This window comes from Hippoglossus hippoglossus, chromosome 16, assembly GCF_009819705.1.
Source record: "Hippoglossus hippoglossus isolate fHipHip1 chromosome 16, fHipHip1.pri, whole genome shotgun sequence".
In the NCBI taxonomy this organism is placed as follows: domain Eukaryota; kingdom Metazoa; phylum Chordata; class Actinopteri; order Pleuronectiformes; family Pleuronectidae; genus Hippoglossus; species Hippoglossus hippoglossus.
In genome coordinates this window covers 24,239,619-24,263,188 of record NC_047166.1, presented here as the reverse complement: position 1 = coordinate 24,263,188, position 23,570 = coordinate 24,239,619, and the positions used below count along the sequence as shown (strand labels likewise).

The following is a 23,570-nucleotide window of genomic DNA, read 5'->3' as shown; positions in this document are numbered from 1 at the left end:
ATGTGGTATCTGACCACAAGCTGCAGAATGAACTGACGGCACACTATTTAAGCAATGAGACCACCGGTTTCAACTTTCTTGCGTCCTTTCTTGAGTGGTATTTAATAAGTCAATGGTTTTCCATGGAAAGAGAAGAAGATATTTTTACGACAGAGATTAGATCATATCTTGTGACGAAGTGAATTTTATTTTAGTTTTAATATTGTAGCTTCACAACTTGTTGCTTTTTTCATACTGGTAATTTCCAAAGCAAGTATGGTAGTGAAGCTGTCAGCATTAAAAATAACACAGTCACCCTGCAGCACATATGAAGCAGCCAAGCAACTGAATGAACCAGTAGAGGAGAAGAAGAAAACTCAAAAGGGGGTCTGGCAGTGCCAATCAATGACCACGATCATGCCGCAGCCTGGGCTGATGTTAACTCTGCCCAGTTCAAAAATAACTAATTGCAATGGAAAGGATGATCGTTAAAGAAACTAAACATACAACAGGGCTCTGGAAGGAGGAAAAAGTGCTCTGTAAACACAAAAAGAAGAAGATTTATATATAAAACGACAAAGGGATTCGGATAGTGGGTGAATAATTTAAGATCCGCGCAATAAACACAATTAACCCGCCCATAATCCATGTCTCCATTTCTGTCTAAACACATGTTCTGTTCTCTGTGATTGTTCAATCAGTAAAATACACTTGTGTAGGAGATCTGAATGTTTTTATGTGTGTTATTTCTAGGAATTTATCTTTGCAGCAAGAAAACAGTACCCAGTAATTATTGTTCAACACAGAGCTCTTATCCCTCAGAAATGAGACACGACAGGCAGGAAATCTCTTTCCAGTCTCCTCTTTTTCCTCTCCCTTCACACCTTCCTCTCTCCATACAGTACGACTCTCCATAGACAATGCACTCTTCTTCTTCTCCCTCCCACCCTCGATGGCACGCTCAGACTTTGACAGGATTCCATCACATTACAAATACTCAACATGTTGCCTGAATCACGCTCTCTCTTTACACAAGTGAGGACCAGTTCCAGTCCCTGGCCTCAGAAAACCAAAACCCACCCCCACCTCATTCCACTGCAGCCCACTGAAATCAGCCCGGGTCTCCACACAACAGCTAATCTTTCCCTATGAAGCTTTTCCAAACTAAGAGAGAAGGGGAAACTGGAGAATTTCAAGCCAAAATGAACACAGTTTAGCGAATCTGATCAGCCTTTCATCACCTTGGGTAACATGCTGAGGCCAAACAGAAAAAGACTGAATCTCTGAAACGGGCCAAACTGCAGGTGATGAAAATAGCAACCAGACAGTGTGGGGCTCCGGGGTTTCAAAGGCTGTCGTCTGCTATAGATGTCTGGGTGAAGGAGCGGCAATCAAGTGTCCAGACAACTGCTGTGGAAGTTCAGTTTCTTTTTCAGCCAACCTTACATAACTCATGGGGTAAGAAATAGCAGGAAAAGGCCCATTCCAGAACAAAGGCCCTGCTAAAGGAATTAGAGGCACAGACCTGATGAACCCAGCTGGCTATTAGATGACTTTCAACCATCTGCAACCAGGTTTTCCATTCACTCGCCTTCTCACACATGAGATTTGGGGCATGCCAATTATGTTTCGCGTGGGATGCAAAGTCACTTTCAAAAGCCATTGGTTTTGCCTCAGTCAGTAACTATCCAAGGAACAGTTGAAGCATGTTTATTTGCAAATGCTGCTTTGTGTTAGCAACAGTGGTCGAGACCAGATCACATGGTGCATATATGGGAACACCTAAATCATCCAAAATTCAAGTAGGTCATATTTTCATGGAAAACAGACACACAGTTCACTGGTGATGGGAGACAGAATGCTGTTAAATCATGAAGCATGGGCGACTATGATTTATGGTCCAATGTGTTCCCTTTGACATTTACAGGAAACGATGGAATCGATTTCAGGGGTTGTCCACTATAAAACAGATGGAGAAGTGCTTTAAGAGTTTCCTAATCTTCATGACTTATTGGTGAGGATATATAATGTGTAGTATATGACACTAAAGAGGAAGTTCAAATCATTTTGTTTTACATAAAAATGAAAGTGCAATTGTGACTCACTGCACATCTTCATGCTCTCAAGATCATTTAAAGCTCCAGTGTTTAGTAATAAAGGAGGGTCTATAGGCAGATACTATTCATACTTATGTTTTAATTAATATATAATATATAATCACGTGAAAGAAACATGGTTTTCATTGGATTAGCCATGCCATGTTTCTATAGACTGTATATAAAGATGGAGGAAATGAGCTCCCCAAAAGTGAAGCCAAAGCATCTTGATTGCTTTAAATGATTTATTTGACACTATAAAAATGGGGGGAAATCATGATTGACAGCTGAGACTAACTCACAAATGGTAGAGAACACGTGTTTGCAGAATCACGCTACTGTGGCTCCATCCCCTATTCGCTGGCTGCAAATCTCAAGATAGTGTCGTACGTAGCTCGAATACTTTTGATTCCAGCTCGCTCCCACATAAATAAATTTATAAATAAACCCTTTATAAATAAAATTGCCAGTGGGAGGGAGTTGAGATGCATTGTCCATCTTTATATAGGGCCCACAGTCTAGGGTTTCTACAGTAGCCCACAATGGACAAACCAAACACTGGCTCTGGAAAGGGCCTTTCACAGTTTTACATTACCTGAAAGCCATTGAAGGTTCCCTTACTCAAGCATTCACATATACACATTGCTTTAACTTGATGTTGGCCGTGCCTGATGCTCTGGTCATAATGATCATAATGACAACAACCACAGTTTTCTCTTGGGAATATATAGCTAAATAAATAAAACATAGCCTAGCTTGCATGATCACCTGCCATGCTAGCTGTCCAAGCAATGCTAGAGGGAAGCACATGGGAAATAAACTTCAGATGAAACATGTACCATGTTCAGCAGTTGCCTCTGCCTCCTCTTATTAATTTTCACCTCTGATGTCAGACAGGACCTGCATTTGAATTAATGCGATCTGATTGACTCGAGTGTTTGTTTAAACACAATTTGATTGGTTGTTGCTTGCAATGAGTTACCACACACAAAGCAGGCAAAGCAAGGCACTGTACCTGTAAGCAGGTTGCAAGGCAAAGCATTCAAATGTGTTGTGACATTTTGTAATTATCTGGAATCAAGTGAGTGGTGCAACAAGGGGCTAATCTGGTGTTTGCCTCTCAGACTATCTTGTTTTATAAGTGAGAGTTGTGGGGCTATATGCAGTTTGAGAGGATTACCTGCAGACACTACCAAGGGCTGAATAAGGGTATTGCCACTATTTTTTAAATAAATACATTTTAGAAAGATTATTTTCCTAAAAACATAGCTCATCTGTCAACTATAAGATGGTTAAGCACAGTGCTCTTGAATTAAAATCGAAGTTACTGCTATGTTATGAGGTAACCATGACATTGACCTTAGGCCACAAAATCTTAATCAATTCCAAGTGGACGATTGCTCCCAGGCCTGTTCTATATATCATATTCACAGAATGGGACAGACATACAGACAACTTAAAAACATTGCTACAGACAGAGTTAAGCCGCTTTGTAGGAATATGGAATAAAAGGAATGTTGACCTACCAATGGAAACAGACAGAATTCTCCTGTTGTATTAATGTTAAAATAATGTCAACATTTATTTAAGATACATGGCTGTAGTACCCATGTGTCAAATGGTGGGTCACATAAGAGAGGTCAGATAAAAAAGTAATAAAAAAGAACAACCTAAAATTTGAGAACTTCATAACATAGAAGGTTATCATCTTTGCATTCCACTGCCTGCTGGGCTGAGTCTGGTGTTTCCTTTGGCAGCTGATAAGATCAGAGTCTAGATGTAAATTATCAACAATGTTGATGTAAAATGATACCTTTGACATAATAATTTATTCAATTCCATTAAAAGTTCAAAATTACTAATCAATGAACATCATTTGTGATCTATCTTTTGTAATAGATGCTTTTGAGCAGTTTGTCACACAAGAGGAATGTGTGGTCTGTTAGCATGTAGCCCCCGTGGGCCTGAAGGGGATTTTTCAACAATATAACATGAAACTCTGACTGTTCTAATGCTGAGACCTAAATCAGATCAATTGTGCAGGGTGCCAGGGGAGAGGTCAAGTCTCATGTAATGAAAACAGATCAAAGAAAGTGGAAAAGAAAGTCACCTGGGGTCAAATCCCAGAGGTCGGACTGAGTGCTGGTGAGGTAGTCCCACAGAAAATAATCATCACACAGTGAGATCATCTGTGATCAGCAGGTCATAGGTGTCAATTTTCTCACTTTCATTGAGACACTGAAACCCTGCAGTCAAATACACGTCCAGGATCAACAGTCTTCTGTTACTTCTATTCACATAACATAAACATTTTATATAAATGTAAAAGCACAACATTTGGACCACAGACAGGACCACATACAAGGGAAATATGAATGGAATGATGGCCCCTTTTATATTGAAATACTTTATATTCACATCGGGAGCGGGCCCTCTCTACGGAGGCCGCCATGTTTTTAAACAGTAGTCCAGTCCAATCTGGACAAAATAAACACCTTTTGAGTTTGGAAGGGGAGGGTGAGGTGAGGGGTATCATCTGCAACATGCAACTTCAGCACTAGATATCACTAAATTCTACACACTGAAACTTTAACGTCGATCTGTTTGGAATGACGCCACACTCACACAGATAAACACACTCATCACGCTCAGCACATCTGACATATGTGTAAACTCAGACTGGGTAAAAACATTTGAATTTGTAAACTTAGCCAATATATGGAGAGCTGGAGGAGATGTCGGGGCGTGCTCGGTTTGGCTCGATTTGGTTGGCAGTACGCAGCGCGAATGATAGAGACACAGAGGAGTGGTGTAGGTGCAAGCTACTCTGTTGGACTGATTTCCCATTTACATTTCATGCTTTATTGATATAAAGAATATACAATGCTCTCCAATAAGCATCAGAGAAGCTGACAAAGACAGGTCATAGAGATTTATGCACTAATGTGCATGCACTCCTGTTGATGAAAATAACAGGTTTGACAGACATGCATTTTACAGGCTTGAAACATGCCAATAAATTTGTCAAATATACACCAGCCTGGCTCTCTTTGCAAATAAATCAAACTTTAGTATAAGACCCTAAATCTATTACCACTATACTATCACATGTCTTATTTACTGTATGTTATAGCTATGGAAAGTGTTTAAAGATTGGAAGCGTTCTGATAGATTCCACCACTCAGAATGTCTTTGAGTGCAGATGGACATGTTCAAGTTTTCAGTTTCTATCCTCGGGCCAAGCGCATGACAGGACTTCACGGGTTCGCAGCCAAAGCTCAGCATAGAGCTCATGGAGCTGTCAAGACAAAGAGAAATTAGCTTTTAGTGCCTTCTCACCGCATCCATTAACAAAGCTGAGGGAATTTTTTAAAGAAAAAAAACAAGGAGCCTTTAAGAGATAACGTGTTAGTTAACTGTAGGTCTCTACTATAGACAAATCTATGGCCGAATCTATAGAAGCGTTGTCCTTGGATGATTAATGTGGGGTTGTTGACTTACATCTTATCAGCAAGAGAGTGTTCCATGCCAACATGAGGCTGACCCAGTTTGGTCTTCTCAGCATAAAAGATGTTTCCCTGTTGTGGTTCAAGCTAAAAAACTTTACACACAGACATAATACTGGCAATCCATTTTCTCATGCTTGGTAAGAAAACAAATTATATCCAGGAATGTTTGAACTATTCCATTAAGTAGTTCTTTTAACCATGACGATGAGAGTGATGGGGATGAAATGCAATAAATCTGTGGAATACTCCTTCAAATCAGACTTGAGGAAAATTGTCATTTTGCTTGTAAATGAATCTCAAACATGTAATTCTCTCTGTTTGGCTCCCACACACCCATGGCAATTCTTGGTAACACAGGAACAAAAACAAAGTTGCATGTGGAGCTGAGGCTTAAACTGCCACACCTGGAAAAACAGGCATCAGACGGGCAGCTCGGCTCATCGACCGCAAACTGTCAAGCTCCATCGTCTTCACCAATCCACACGGTCCAAACACCTTCATCAGGTCATTACTGGAGTTAAATCATCCCATTAAGACCATAATGTGAGTTTTACACCGGACTCAAAAAGGGAAAGAAACAGAAAAGATTTAGATGACAAAGTGCCAATAAAGCTTTACTGTGAAATGGGGAAATTTTGACTTAAAGTTTTCCTGCAATCCCTGCAGAGACCAAGCTGGTTTCAACAAACTAGTGAGGCTCTTCTCCATGCACTATGGCAGTGCTTTGTAAGTACACACTTTTTTAATTTGTTGCACATTTGGGGAGGAAGGGACCAGAAAAAACAGCTTTGCAACAGTTCCAAAGTTACAGTCATAATCGTATTAAGATTATGCCTTCAGTAACTTCTGCACCACTAATTTCCAGCCTTTCTGTGTTGTGCTGTAAACTGTAACATTTGTTAATCCCCATGTTCTTTTCGATGCCATTCTGGTCGGTATTTCCAGTCTAACACTGACCATGTCTCTTTTCTGGCCGCCTCCTATTTTGCTTTCGGTCCTGCCAATGCAAAAGTTGCAGGAGCAGACGGTTCCAACTTTTAAAAATAAAAAGCCGATCTCACAATTTACTGAGCAAGCAGCCCTAACTATAGGATGCTCACATGCAAAAACAAAGTCTCCATCTGCACACGCAGTACTCTCTCTCTTAGGGGATGGGGGGTAGTTGAGAGGGGTCATATTGAGTTGGCGGCATGATAACCTCACAGCAAGTATGTTCTTGGTCCAGATCCTGGTTTGGCTGAGGTCTTTTTGTGTGGAGTTTGCATGTTCTTGCCGTGTTTGCATGTTCTCACCAGGTGGGTTTTCCCTAGGTACTCCAGCTTCCTCCAACAGTCCAAAGACATGCAGATTGGAGACTCTAATTGCCCATGTGTAGGTGTGAATGAGGGTGTGAATGGTTGTTCGTCTCTGCATGTTGGCCCTGCGATATGTTTAGGACCTTTTCCAGGGTGCAGCCTGCATGTTGACCAATGACAGATGGGATTGGCTCCAGCCCCCCCACGTGACCCTCAAAGGATAAGCGGGACAGATAATGAATTAATTGATGGATGGTTGATATATTACATGTGGCATCTATTGAACTTCTGTCGATCATGATAATAATGGCGGATCCTGAATCGTGTTGGAATCTGATAGTGGTGGTGGACCACGATCGAGGTGGCAGCTGGTGGTGGATCCTGATGGCGGCAGTGGATCATGATTGTGGTGGCATCCAATCGTGATGGTGGATCCTGATCATGGTGGCTGCTGATCGTGTACTATGATTACAACAAGACTACTTGATATACAATATGTCTCCTCAGATACTCGACCATTACTGACAATAATTCCTCAATTCATTGACCTTCCATTATTCTACAAAGTGTTTATTCTAACCAATGCTGTAAATACCCTTATCTTTTTGATGTTCTCCTTTACAAGTGACATCTATTGCACTTCTGTCCGTCCTGGGAGAGGGATCCCTCACATGTGGCTCTCTCTGAGGTTTCTACGTTCTTTCTACCCTGTTAAAAGGCTTTTTTTTAGTACTTTTTCCTTACTCTTGTTGAGAGTTAAGGGCAGAGGATGTCACACCTTGTTAAAGCCAGACAAATTGTGATTTGTGAATATTGGCTATACACACATATCCATTAAATACACTGTATTACATCATATATATGCAACTGGCTCCTACAACTCACACAGGAACAAGGCCACAGCATGTTGGTGGTCTGAAACATCTCTGCTGAAGTACAGGCAACCCTTCTTTTATAAATCCATTTCCAACAACTGCTTTGTCACCCGAACGATACACACACTCTTCAGCCTTGAAAGTGTAATAAAGAATTTGTATAGTTTTATTTGAATGTGTGTCTCGGAGGGCTACAGGCAGTGGTAACTGTGAAGAAATAAGGAAAGATAACATCATTAAAAATATACAGAGCCCATAAGTATGAAGCAGTGGAAGTGGCCAACATTTGCAAACATGAGGTTATTCCATAAGGCCTCGTATTTAACTCACCAACCTCTCCTACTGCATGTTTTATAGTTCTACCACAAGGTAGGGAAACCAAATACATACTATTTCAGATTATTACTGTAGAAGAAACTTTGGCAGTTGTTTCAGTTTAAGTTAAAGCTGAATATCCTAATGTATCAAACTTAAAACACTGTCATCATATGTCATTCCATAAATGTTCCTCTTATTTCTAATGTTCTGTGAAGTTCATGTTAAAGCTATTAGAGAGAAACTACCCCTGTTGTCAATCTGTAAGACATATATATGAAATTTATGAAAATGAAATTTCTACCAGCATGAAGTTTAGACACCTCAGGGTTTTCTTAAAAACAACAAACCACTCTGATGAACCTTGATGTCTCGTTTCCGTCACCGCTGATCAGATCGGATCAGAGCCGATAAAAACCTGTGCTTACTGGAGAGTCATTTGACCCAGGAGTGAATGCCGATTGTATCCATTCCCATTGCAGACAAAAGCCAATTGTTAGTGGATGTCAGTGGGGTTTTTGACCAGCGACGGGAGCTTGAGATTTACCCGGAGTATCAAATAAGCTTGATGACATGTTCAACAAGTCGTAATTTCCAGTGTAGTTTTGTAAAATATCATTACAAATAACCAAAATTTTAACAGAGTTGTTCAGAAAGTGTGCAGATAGGATCCAAAAATAATGGTGGTGATGATGGAGAGGCTTTTATGGATGCCTCATTCAACAGCTTCAGTAAAGTCAAACTGAAAGCACATAATTAAAAAAAAGAGAAATCGACAAAGATAAATTCCTTTTGTGTCCTTCTGAAGGGGTGTGTCAGTGTGACTATTTGATTGGCTCTGAGCTAACAGGCTTAGTTCTGGCAAAAGACATTTGACAGACCTCTCTGACCTGCAAGGCAAGGGTCACCTAACCAATGGAAATGTCTGAAGGCATCCATCGCCTAATTTTTAGTGGCCTTGCAACCTGGTCTGCTTGTACTGCTGAAGAAGGTAAACAGTGTCAGTCTGTTCTTCATTGTTCCACATCTGTCATTCCTCGGGTTTATGTAAGGTTTGTGGAAGAGCAGATGCCTGAATTCAAAATCCAAACTTGAGTGACAGAAGGTCAGTTGAAGCCTGCATGGACCATGGCTGGATCTAGACCGGATGGGAGATTGACCAAAAGCCAAGCATGTCTGAGGTAAAGGGAGAGATAATCACAATGACTGCCAGGCAGGCTTTTAGGCTGACAGCCTTTAGCCCAACCAAAACCCTAAATAAATATATTTGTAATGATTTTATGGCTGTTTCTTAGAAACACTGGATTTTCACCCAAAGAGCCAAATCCAAGCACCTTGCTCTCTGGGCATGCTGCTCCACTTTCAGTCATGGAAAGTTATGACTATTTGAATGAGCAGTGATCTCTGGTACTGCAGGTCACAGACAAATCACCCAGGTCGTCTTATTTGAGGAGACAGTTAGTGAAAACATATTTAGTTTGATTACTTCCCATGTTTACACAGCAAACCGTAACTCTGCTGTGGATTTAAGTTGGGTATTAGCTGATACAATAATTTATAATACTATGGGATGTGGCAAAAAAAACTGGAGTACAAGTTTGTGTGCAAGTTTCATTGTTTTCGCTGTCTTGAAAACCTCCTCAGACACGAGCTCTGTATTATTATACAAGGTATTCAAAGTCCAGGGTGGAATTAATCCCAAATGTTTGCCACGTTCCTCATGAGGTCACCATTATCTCCTCCCCACTTCTCCATTACTTCTCTCATTCTTACAATGAATACTCTTCTTTCCTATTCTACAAATGCAGTAAACAAATACATCAGCATAAGTCAGGCAATCAGTCATAATCAGGAACAAATTCTTTCTGGACACCGGTTATAAGGAATGAGCAGCTATTTCTTATTCATGGTTTAAAGCAGGTCATCATGGTTCAATAATCATACGTTGTTAAAATGCTCCACAAGGCGAGGCTTGTATTGATGCTAATCAATCCAAATGAAGTAGTTTCTCTCACACAGATGCAGTGTGGCACTGTGTGTGGGCCTGAAGGGTGTGAGATCACAGCTCAAAAGCCCCTAATCTGCAAGGTTGGAACACTTCATCATCCAGCACGTGCCACTTCAGAAGTGGCCGAGGCAACTTCAGATGATGACCTTGAAAACCCACTAATTTAACCAAGCACCAGGACCTCAAGAGTCAGGTTCTAAACTGTTGTGATATTTTACTGGGTCATCATTTAATCATAAGAATCAGTAAAAATCGGTCTCCCGCAGTGGTATAGATATATATACATATATTGGTGCACACTCTTTGTAGTCTATACCTTGTTTGTTGCCTCCTTTAATCTAGGAGGACCAGTTATGCTCTACACCATCACCAATCCAAATCCTGTTACGCTCCAGAAACCCAAAACCCAGCTGCTTTGCCCAGACAATACCTCTAGCCCCCATCATCACAGATTACTTTCATAATGATGAATGACCAGCTATAAAGTATATAGCCACTTTCAGATATCAACTCCAGAAACAATTGGGTCAAGACTTTGCCCAGAGTTTGCCTTTCACATATGAAAATTGCAAGCAGGAGTTTGTTCAGGTCAGACGCACATCACTGCACAGTTCATTCTCCAGACAATACCGTGCTGTATTCTCACATTGGCTCACTCAGACATTCTCTGCAGTAGTTACCAGGGGGCTGGCAGAAAAAAACTCTAGAGAATGTCCGTAGCAACTTACTCAGACATTTGCAGTTCTAACCTATAGCCTCTGTGGATAATTTCAGATTATGCGGAGTTCAGTACATGTCTGAAAGAAGCTTATGATTTTGCGGCCTGCCTTTTAGGGGGTCTGCTACCTGCTTTCCTCTGAACAAGGACTGTGTTGCTCACCTAACATTCTTCTTGGCTCCAGGCATAATTACTATGTTGCTGAAGATTGCCTAACAATAAAATGGAACACAGATGATGTTTTGGCAACTTTTTTATAGGAAAGTCTCAAATTACTCCAGGACAAGTACATAACGTTTCGTAGCAAAACTGGTGTGTGAGTAAGTACTTACAGTATTAGGATGATATAAATGTGACAACTTAACATGTGTCCTGGTGCGACAGTGTGGCTCACTGATGAATTTTTACCAATGGAGCTCTATGACACAGACCACTAGCAGGTGTTACTGTAATGCCCTGTCCCAATTCACCCCTACCACTTAGCCCTACCCCTTATTTTCATGAGTAGCCGTGAAGGGGGAGTGTTGTCCCATTTCTCTATGTAATGTAGTGGTAGTGGCCATCTATCCCTTCAAACACCCCTTCAACAATAGTGTATCCAGGACCCACCTACAAACGAATGGGTAGGCGGAAATTCCCGAATGCTTTACGAATGGACGATCCGAATCAAGACGGCTTCCACTGCAGGTAAAATAATCATAAATACAAAATCATGCAAAATTACCATGAAAATATGTTTAAATACAGCAGAAAGAAATCTTATTTTAGTCCAGAAGCAAATTAAAATGTAATTGAATCGCTGTGACAGGAGCTTCAGGAAAATTACTTCTCACGCTGTCAAAACACATGTAAACGAGTGAGAGTAATGAGTAATGTTCATTACTCCCTCGTCTTGATATGAAGTTTGAAAAAAAATTCCCTGCTCATTTTATAATGTTTTCAGTGTGGGGCAGATGTTTCTTTGGACAGGACTAATGTTACATTGAAATAACCGATGTAAACATTCTGACTGACAATGTATTGATCAATAGATCAATCTGTCCTGTCTGTCCTGCAGTTATCAGTTGTGTCACTATTATAATGTTGGTTGATAATGGTTGTTGGCTGTCCCAATACCTGTTGGGAAGGAGGGGTAGGGCTAAGGTGTAGGGCTTTATAGCCCTCGAAACTGAGATTTTTCACTTCAAATTTAGGAGTACCCAGAATGCCTTGCAAATCACTGGCAAGCTGAGAGAAAGAGATCCACAAATGTATTATATGTACTTTTTGCACGACAACCTTTAAAAAAAAAAGATTGCGAGCGCGGTAGTGTTAGCATGCTAGCGATCTTTTTTTTTGCATGATAATCCGGTATTTTCACATCATTTCATGTCACATTTCATACGTGAAATAATGCAGAGAATCCAAGCTTTTCAATTTCAAATGTCATTGATTCACCTGCATTAGCATAGATGTTATTTGGATGTTGTAGGTTTGTCACTTTAGTAACTGCAAACAATAGCATTGGTTTATTTAAGATCTCAAAACTGTCTTGTCTGTTTACATCGACGGCTACTGATGACATGTCAGGTTTTCGCTACGACTACTGATGATGTAACAGCTTCTTGAAGGGCTGTCCCAATTCGTAGGGGAAAATTTCCACCACTATCCCTTGTGACTCCGTTTCAAGGGGCAAGATAACCCCTTGAAAACAAGGGGTAGGGGTAGGGCCAAGGGGTGAAATCGGATTGGGCCTTAGTGTGAGTAAGGGTAACACTTGTTTGTACAATGAAGTCATTGCTGGTTTTGTGGTTTTTCTCACTCTGTTTAAATTTAACATGCAATGCTGCTCACTGTTATCCTTATCTACTTTATACACAGTGCATATTCAGTAAATATACCTAAGCTTTCTGACTTATCCTGAAATTTCGATAGGGTGTGCAGGGATAAGTGAAAATCTCAGTTACAGCCTGTTTACAACATGGCATTGGCAGTTAATATTAAACAGATATACTGAATCTATAGGCAGTAAAAGCTACAGTATGTCTGTAGGAGTGGTGGAAGAAAAAAAACATCTGGTCTTCACCCAAACCTAACTCTGGGGAGTTTAAGAATGTGTATGTTTTACACTTTCCAGCTCCTTACAGACAACTGTAGTTACAACAGAGTTAATAACCCTTGACCCTTAACAAGAAATCTGTAATGGGCTGCCAATGATCATCCATCTCCATCAGTAAGATGGATTGGTTCATGTCATTTACCCTGAGAGCTCCTTGAACATGCAGTCTCTTACTTTAAATAGGGCTCATTACAAGTTTATTTAAACACTTCTTGGCAGTGCACCACAGAAGCACAGTGGCACTGGAAATGGCTGAAATAAAATCGTATTATTTTCATGCAATACTGAGGATATTTTTATGCGATAAAACATTATCAATTATCACAACTGAGCACTTTCAGTTGTCAAAAAAAGTAGACAACCCACAGTTATGGGGAAAACAGAAACAAACTTCATGTGATGGAGACATACAAACGTTCTCTGCTTAAACACTGTGTTCGCTCATGAGCTTACAAACCATTAAAGAGTAAGCATGTCCACTAATCTTCTGATGAAGTGAATGTGTTCCTTTGTGCAGCTCGCCTTCCTGCGTCTGCCCCGTCTAAAGATCAGTGAATCAGCCGTTATTTGACACTTAATGGCGCTTGACCTTTGGCCTCAGGTACAGAGCCCGGTGTCGGAGTGTTTAGTCTTCATGAGGCAGATTAGCTGGTCAAATCAGGCAAGACAAAGCGAGGCTGCTGCTTCCTAACAGAACATCTTTATGACTAAAAGCCAGTGATTAGAGACCTAATCTGCTGCTATGGTGGTCCCACTGGAAAACACGCATGTACACACACACACACGCGCAGGCATTTTTAGAGGAGGATAATGAGTAAAGAACTCTGCTGCTTAGACCTAGATAGAAACAGAATGTTTTCATTTCGTGCTCTTGACACATGCAGCAAAGATTAGAGACGTGAGACATTTGCAGCCTGGTTATTAGCTCTATGACGCTGTAACTAGGCATTTAAGGCTTTGGAATTAATAACAGGACCATGCTAAAGTGCTCAAAGTGTCAATGCTATCATGAAGCTGTTTAGCTGACATGATATTGACTAAGTTTACAATCTTTTAGCACAATGCTGTGAAATTAAACAAGACTACCTCCTCTATTTTAATGATCCAAGCTCAGGGTTGCACTTAGTCACTTTGCACCTGAAAGACTGGACCATGGTTCAAACCAAGGTTCATGTCTTTGTTTCATTGTTTACATTTGATCCAGTTAGTTTTGGTTTCACATTGCAATTTAGGGAGCAGGATAAAGACTTTTGTATGACATGTATGTCCTGTTGTCATCATCTAAGTGTGCTGCATCTATCTATAGATGACATTGATTGGTTTGTAAACCTTTTTGAATAAAGTGGATAGAAAAATGTGGGATTTCCATTTGAATTCAAAAAGAAAATGAATGAACCGGTTCACTTTTTTAATTCGTGGCCACTGTAATATCATTATGGTATTAGTATGAGAAAAATGTCAAAATGTCATCCTCCTTGATTAAAGCAATCCTGTGAGCCACCTTTCCTTCTTTTTCTCCTTCTATTGTTTAATGCCATTGTCCAAAATGTTTTCACACTGCAAACAAACTGAAACATGGTTCATTTGATTCAGACTGAGACTACCTCTTCGGCGCAAGGCTGTTTTAGATTTAACTGAGAAGTCCAAAATTCTCAACCAAACAAGATAGGTGTGAAAGCCCTCGAATGAATTGGTGTTTTTGGGGTAAAATGCAACATATCATATATGCACATCATCATAAACCACCATATGAAAGCATGCTTGTTTTGGGTATTTGTGAAGTAGAGGAATTTTGAATTCGATGATGGCACAAAGTTATGTGATGAGATAGTTATTAATTCAGAGTGAGGAATGGATGTTTCTACCAAATTTTGTAACAATCCAACCAATATTTGGCAAGATTCACTTTACAAAAATGACAACCTCATATCAATCCATCCTGGAACCATGAATGTCTCTACACAATTTTGTGCCAATCCAATCAGGAGAGATATTTCAAGGATAGGTGAAAAGTTGAGCCTGCTCATGGTGCTAGAGAAAGGGTCAGGGGATCACCATAGAAAATTAGGATCTAACCTCCAGGACTAAATTTCATGACTATGCAACAGCTGTTAAAGTATCACACTTAAAAACCAAAAATGTCAACATTGCAAACCATGAATGTTTGTAAATGTAGCAATCCTTCCAATATTTGTTGAGGTATGGTACAATATGTAGGTGCCACTGTATATATATATAAAAATCTCTGTTCCTTTTTTCCTTTTTTTCTTCTCAGTCATGGTCAGAATAGAGAAACAGCCTGAGATTTTCCGAGACTGTCTGCTTTGTCCCCAGCGTATTCTGCTGACTGACCCCTTGATGCACATTTCACAGAGGCCCTACTCTCAGCCTCGGGGCCCTGGCAGCAGGTCCTGGCTCACTGTGCTGGGAGACTGAGGGAGTGTATAAAATGACTCTTCCAGCCAGCTCAGTGTGAGAGGAAGGGAAGCATGCTAGGAATATTTTCCACATAGTTGTGCAGGGACAGGGAAACACAGAGATGTTGGGTAACAGAGCAATGTGCATGGGAGAACTTGGTTTTCCAAGTATTTAAAACTGCTTGGACCTAATTAGGAAAACATGGGTTTCACAGCTTATCAAACACATCAATGGTGGGAATAGACAAACAAAGCCAATGCTGAGTGAACTGTTTATGGCAATGCTAGAGGTATGATGTACTCAGAGAAGTCATATGGTTGTTCCCTGCATCATTATGAAAATGCAACTGACAATTCTCTTTCTGATATCCAATAATGGTCCTTTTTTGTTCTCTAAACGGGGGCACTAATTAAAGTGGAAGTGAACTTGAATGATGAAGAACTGTTGACCAGGGTGGTCTTTCTCCTATCAGTCTTTTTTAGAATGAAAATAAACCAACAGTTGCAACCACCTAGGTGAGAGTAACTGCAGGGAGGTAAAACAGAATGTGGCCTGGAATGCAGCACATGGGAAAAAGCACTATCACCATCTCAGTATCTATTAGGAACTGCTTAGGGAGAGTCTGTCAGATAGTGAGAGACTTGGACCTGATGAACCCATTTGAGAGAAAAAAGATACAAGTGGAGAGGTGTGTGTGTGTGTGTGTGGGATGGAGGGAGAGAGTGAAAGTGTGTTTTTATTAGAAAAGGGGAGGAAACCAATGGACATCTGCTAGAGCCAGAGCCACTTAAGGTGAACACTGAACAGATTTCAGCAGTTCTCCTCAGGCTGAGCTGTCTAACCAAACTCCAGCTGCTCAAGTCACCGCAACCTCCAAATTTGGTTCAGATTTTATAGCATCTATGACCAGCTCTAACATAACATACACATTCAAGCCTGCCTTTTGGTTTCGCCTGAACACATTAAATCACAGCTTTCAGACCTACAACAGTTTTACCAATTTCTGGAGCCTTGGGTGAAACAAGGCCTCCAAGAAGATTTGTATCTGTTGTTTGTATGTCAATCTGTATATCCTGTAGATGAACCCACCTCAGATGTTTAGATGAACCCACTGTATGATATTTGCCATGTGCTGTTTAGCTAAGCCACCATGATTGCAGTGGCAGGAATAAACTGCATACATTCACAGACGCTGATCGATTACCACTCTTTGGGGGAGGGGGGGGGGACGGGACTTTAAGGCTGTTGTCTGACCTAGGCAGTCTGGATGTAAAGGTTTTTGCAAGTAAATAAACATAACCAGCATTTTGAGGGGTACTAGAAACACTGTACTGTGACTTTGTGTGTCACCAATAACTGCAATTTCCACTTGTATTTTTATCCAGACCCTGGATTGACCTTTGACCACTGGTGTCTGATCACTTAATCTTTGACTCTGGTCAAAATTTGATTAATTTCCGTAAAAAAAAGACTTGAGATATCATGTTCAACAGACTAAAAACATATTTTGTGAGGCCACCTTGACCTTTCACCTTTGACCTACCAAATCTAACAGATTAATCTGTGAGTAAAGTGGCATTTGTGACAAAGTGAACAGTTATGTCAAATCTGAAAGGATAGTCTTGAGGCATTTATAAGATATCATTGTTCCAATGCAAAAAAGGGATTGTGAGGTCCACTGACCTTGATATTTGACCTTCACTCACCAAAATCTAATCAGTTCCTATTTAAGTCCAAGTGGATGTTTATACAAAGTATTAAGAAATTCCCTCAAGGCATTCTTGAGATGTTCACAAGAATGGGATGCAGATACAATACGTACCTACTGATGGACAACCCATAAACATGATGCCTAGCCTGTGTGGAGGAATACAAATGTAATCTGATGTTGATATAATTTGCCACTTGTTTTAGTTTTGTACATCATGATTTATTCACAGTTTCCGCTGCATTTTGTCACATTTTGCGTTCATCTATACAAACATTTAAAACACTTTGTAAGCCAAGTAAAAAATAAACGATTGCTGTATTTTAAGTGTTATTTTTCCGTCTCCACTCTCTGAGGGTTTTTTGCACAAATTAAAGACAGGCTCACGGAAACAAGCTTGGTGTTATTGCGTGGGTTTAAATGTGAGAGGCTACGACAGTAACAGTAGTTTGCTCCCTCAACTTGGTTTAGTCTTTCTTGAGTTGACAAAATACATAAAGTCCCCATTAGGTTCCATATAACTGGACTAAACCTGTGACCAGGAAGTTCTCAGCAGCGTGTGAAGAACCAGCCTGAGGCAGTGGAACATTGGTGCCTTTCAGCCAACATTCAACAGTAGAAGAAAGAACAAAGGAGCCAATACCATAAAAAACACGTAATAACTGAGTGGTGGAAGATTGACTGGGTGGAAACAGATTAAGAAAACAGCATCGGCCACTTTCTGTTCCCAGCAGTGAGAACTTGGATGAATAAAATCTCAATGTAAATTAGGTCAGTTTGCTTGGGAATGTACTGTTTCATAGCTCAAGAGGGAGGAAAGTGTTGTGATGGTGACTCACCTCGGTCTTCTAAATATCAGGCCGTACTGCTGGCAGGCCAAGCCAACGGTGGGGGTGTAAATGACGGGCATAAACCTTTCGATGTCTGACGTTAGCGCCCGATAGAAGAGCTTCTCGCTGCGGTCCTGGAGCCCCATAAGGAACACATATCTGTGAATGACAGCGAGGAGCAGGGAGAAAAACACCTCATGTTAATCTTTACCAGCTTGAGGACTCATACCTGCTGAACGGAGAACGGGATTATTAAAGTCAGATGTTAAATCCTGCGTGTTTGTGAATGAGAAGTACCAGTAAGATTGGAGGAACTGGGAGATTTTGTGAGAGTTAGGCCACATACATACTAAAATATACTGTCAAACGTTGCTTTGTTGTACAGTAACTACCTCTAATGGTATTTTTGTTTATGATGAGGCTGATTGGATAAACACAGAAAAAAAAAATCTGCCCCTCAGATAGCCCACACAAGTCCTTTGTTCTCATTGCAGGATGACCGAGAACTGAGGGCTCGCATATGAGCCAAATTAAGCAGCGCACGCCAGAGAGGGCTCTTTTCCTAATCAGAGAAGTTTCCATAAAGCCAGGAGCACAAGGTACCTCTTGTTGAGGGGCTACAAAGCCTGCACACCCTCTCTGCTATAGGTTAGGCCACAGCAGCTGCAGCACAATGCACAGTGATGACAGCTGCTCTTGAAGAAAACTGTTTAAATGAAATAAGAATCTGCCACATGTAATTTGTCAAATGAAATGTTTCTGTATGTCGTAATGTTTGGACTTGAATTATTCATTCTTCCGCTGAGTGATGCTTGATAGACTCAAGTATAGTACGTGTATCAATTTATCAGTTCATTAAATAGTCAAATAAAATTGGGAAAGTAAATTGTTTAAGTCTTTTTTCAAGCAAGAAGGCCAAAACTTTTCAAATTCCTGTATCGTAAATGTAAGAATTTCCTGCTTTTTGTCATCTTACATGATGGTAAACAAAATATTTTAGGGTTTTCAAGAAGTCACTTTGGACCTAAGGAAATAGTGATGAGCATTTTCTTGTTATTATTATTTATCGACACCTCATGGGCCATATATAATAATAAATAATACAATTTGAGAAAATTATTACCAGGTTAATAATCAATAGGATTGAGGCAGTTTGACAAGTAAGCTGGAATTTATTTGTAACAGGCAAACTCCCCTATTTAAGAAAACAAAACTACGGCAAGAGAAAATGTGAATTCAGACAACAAAATAGTTGTCTCAGTTTAAACATTTGGTTGACTTCACTCGCCGATGTTGTGACTCATCAAACAAATTGTAACAAAATCACTACGTCAAATACAAGCCACAGAGTTACTGCTTAAAACTACTGTTTGACTTCATACTGCTACATATTATTTCTTCTCTCTATTCTTAGCCTTAAAAGAAGTGAACACAACCCACATCCAGGAAACAGGAATATTATTGGTGCACACTGCTTAATAGAGGAGTAGCCATGCTGCCTTAGTGAGTGCAGCGTTCCCTTTAAAGTCAACCTACTGAGGAAGCAAGGACATAATCTATCTCCATCTATTGTAGCATGAGCGATGAACCGGCTCTAGTCTGTCAGGCTCATTATTGGCCTGTTACTGCCGTCTAACAACCTCACTGACTACAAGGTTTCCCCTTCGCTGTTGCATTTTATATACTACAGAACTATTTTCATTGGCAAAGCTTTTGAACATCCATTTCCTCTGTTGACACTTGTTGACACAGTCAATGTTGGTACTTAACCCGCTCCTTCATCTCAAATCCTAAACACGGTGCTGTTCCCCAATTTGTCACAATAATTCAAAACTGCGACAAATTCCACTGAAAAAGAAAAAAACGTGGGAATTAGGATAACCGGTTAAAATAGAACGGGAAGTATTGAAAGTTCCAAATTATGGTTGTAAAGAATAAATGACAGCGTCTGGCAGTGGATACCAGTGGGGGGTTGAGAGTCAGGGAGCAGACAGCATGTAAACACAGCAGGTTATAACAACGGCAGGCAAATAACAGGGTTTAATCCACTGGCCCAAAGCCCAAAGCTTGTCAGTGTCATTGACGGTGCATGGGAATGGCTCATAATGAATGTTTGTAGATGCTGATGCCGTCATGTTGCTACGGCGAAAAACGAAGCAACTGTCGACCCTGTCTCACAGGCAGCTCACTCTGACATGGGGAGATGTCAGAGTCCATGATGGAGACTGGACTAAGAAGCAATTTCACAGACAGATAATATTAAGCACTCAGCATATAATTCAAACCAGTAAACCAGGCTCTGACCGGAGTTAGAGGCCTGACCTTGTTGATCAAAGAGCCCAGTGCGGGTACACTCATTACATAATGCCAACAGCTACAACTCCTAAGCGCCTGATGGAGCATGCATAACTGAACTGAAGTTTTCATTTGGTCGCTGTGGAGGTTATAAAAACATCAACGCAGATGAAGGGGCACAGGGAGTAGATGGAGAAAAGGGGAAAAAAGGAGAGGAGAGAACAGTGCAGAGATTTGTTCAGTAAAATATATGCTGTTTGGGGATTGATGAAGATCTCTAAGGGCTGATCACTAATCTGCCTCTCGCGTTTTGACGGCTTCCAGATGTTAGATGTCTCAGTGTGCACGCAGGCAGGCGATCCGTCTGGGGGAAATCAGCCGAAATTCAACTCTGCCGATTTGGTGCTCATCTTACCTGTCCAAGTCGTCTCTCTTCATGTCATAGTTCTTGAGGACTCTCAGCAGCTGGACGTCCTGGCTGATGATGCAGGGGGGCAGCAGGCCATGGATCCCCAGCTGGAGACGCTCCTCCAGGGAGAAAGCCATGCCCTACAGACACACACAAAAACCAACTTGGTTATCCTCAACTATCCCAACACAGGCTAACTCAATCTCTACCTTCTTTGGATATCAAGAAGAGGAAGATACCAATGGGTGTTGATTGCCTTGCTCAAGGACACGCCACTCTAAATCAGTTCAGCAGTTGTTAGACTTGAGTCATGCTGCCCAGTCCTGCCCAGTGTGTTTGTTCCTGTTGATTTTTAAGTCTCAAACAGTGGCCTTTCATTCATGATGGCACAAGCCTGGTTCAATAACCAGGTCCCGTATGACCATCAGACTGACACACAACACAAAACTGTAGCTTTTTTGGAGACTTGTTCGGACAATCTCAGGTAAGTTTAAAGGTTGTTTGGTTAGGACAGGTCTTTTCCCTTTAGTTTTGGTATTTATACACACATGGTGATGGATAACAGACTTATTCATACTTGACTTGTTCTGTTCTGTTTGGTCAGGTAATGTCATGCTGTCTGCAAAGGGGTATTATTTAGTTTTATGTGAGTAGTTCAATAACATTAAATTCAGTTTTATTTGTATAACACCAAATCACAACATACATTACATCAAGGCACTTTATATAGTAAGGTCAAGATCTTACAATATAAAAAACAGTTCCCACAATGAAATTTAACAGGAAGAAACCTGAAAAGTGCATTTACTCAAGTACTTATTTAAATACAGTTTCTAGGCCTAGTTTACTTACTTATTTCTCTGTTATGCTACTTCTCACTTCATATTTCAGAGGTAAATGTTGTATTTTTAATACAAAACATGTGATTAGCTAATTTTGGCATGGCCTTAAGCACATACACTTATTTTCTAAGAAAGAGTTAAAAATAATCAGGGGAAGTATCACAAGGATCAAAAATATGCTGAAAAATTCTTACACTGCAGAAGGAGGTTTAAAAGATTTCAAGTTTAGGAGGTTAAACTGTGAATACAGTTCTTAAAAACCGCCCTCACTCTACCAACCTCAACAAAATGCTGCTCACATATTAAAGAGATGCTACACACTTAAATGCATTTTTTGAGCTGTAAACTCAATTATATAAACGTTCTTTTACCAAATACATTAATCCTGGTTTTGAATCACCTCTATTACCAGATTAATATGGACTATAAAAAACACACCCAGTGTTTAAACCATCTCAGACCCTGCAGGGCTGATGCTTGTACTGATGCTTTCGGATGTCTCTACATCATGACATCAATATATATCTAAAAGCACTAAGCAATGCGTTCTAAAGGCATTATAATTTAGGAAATGCTAAACTAGGCTGTCCACTGTATTCTGGCACTTTGAAGAAGTTCAGTAAACCACAATAAAATACAACTGCAATATAATATATATAAAACTGTGTATCATTTTCTTGGTAAAAAGATACATTTATTTTCTGTGTGTGTAAAACAACCGTAATCATGGTTATTTCTGCTCGCTTGGTATTTACGAATCTCCCTAGTTTAGCTACGCTCTGAAAACTCTGCTTGAACTTTGAACAAATGAATATTTGGGAAAATATTCAACAATCCTTCCTGTTCAAACATTCCTGAGTGATGAGGGAGGTGGTCAAACGTGTCTGATCCGTCAGTGTTTGCTCTCAGAGGGGATCACTGTGTTCAGACATGATGCCGTTAGCTCATACACTGGTGGATGTCTTCACCTACACAACCTCAAACACAGACACACACGCACACGCACTCAATGAGGCCCAGACAAATAACTTGCTTTGCTTTGACCTTTACTTCAGCTTTTATCTCGCTCACCCTTGACCTCTGACCGGGAATATTGAAAAACACACTTAGGAGTCTAATCTATTCCACAGAGTAGACTCCTTATAGCCCTCGAAGCGGAGATTTTTCCTACACTCACTTCATACCTAGGGGTACCCAGAATGTCTTGCGAAAAACCGGCAAGCTGGGAGAGAGACACACAAATGTAGTTTTTTCTCCAAAATGATTGTAATATCTTAGTTTAATATCATTTCAATGTATTATGGTCACTTTTTTCACAACAACCCGAGCGCACTAGCTTTAGCATGCTATCGATCTTCTTTTTTTTTTTGCATGATAATCCTGTATTTTCACATAATTTCATGTCACACCCTCACCCCTACCCCTCGAAAACAAGGGGGAGGGGGAGGGCCAAGGGGTGAAATGGGATTGGGCCTAAATGTGACGTCAAAAAGCAGTAGAATGAGATTGATGTACTTCAGCTGATGCTCATCTGCATATACAAAATGAATGTGGTTTGCACACAAAGCACCCTGTCCCCGCAATGACTCCATATTTTAAATGAGGACAACATTCTCTTCTATTCTCTGCAAGTCAGGCATGATCTGGAGGGCATCTTTAATCCTTTCTCCATCTATAAAAGACTAGCGACCCGGTGAAGCCTCAGCCTCAACACACCAGCTACTGTTGCTGACTGCTGAGACAGAAGCAGAGCTGCGCTGTGACAGTCTCTGTTTTGGATCACATCCACGGATGCTTGGCCCCCGGCGCCACAGCCTACAGCCTTTCCAAGCCACCGGCACTTTCTGTGTATCTGGCTGTGTTAAAACAGTCCTGAGGTCGTAAAAATGTGCTTGATCACACGAGACGCACTATTAGAAGGAAGAAGAAAAGCACACGACACAGAATGAGGCATTGGGAAGAAACTTCGGTGGTTTTGACGTCAGACGAGCCATCAGTGCCGACCACAGACACACTTCCAAATTCTCATACGACTTAAATTATAATGAATAAAAAAGCAGGCGGATCACAAATGACTGATTTTAGATTTAAGCACAGTGACTCCTGAGGGAAAAAAATAGCTATTTCCAATTTGTCAGAACATCTGAAAGAAATGGGTTTTGTGTTTACAATCCG

The 23,570-nt window shown here is 40.5% G+C and overlaps 1 protein-coding gene across 1 annotated transcript in view; it reads right to left on the bottom strand.

Annotated features, from left to right (window-relative positions):
* me1 (malic enzyme 1, NADP(+)-dependent, cytosolic) overlaps positions 1 to 23,570 on the bottom strand; it is an 84,010-nt gene that overhangs the window by 33,761 nt on the left and 26,679 nt on the right. Inside the window, exons 2-3 of the mRNA XM_034612128.1 lie at positions 20,560 to 20,693; positions 17,859 to 18,008 (exon numbers count right to left, since the gene is read on the bottom strand). Coding sequence (XP_034468019.1) covers positions 17,859 to 18,008; positions 20,560 to 20,693 — 284 coding nt within the window. The remainder of the gene's footprint in view (positions 1 to 17,858; positions 18,009 to 20,559; positions 20,694 to 23,570) is intronic.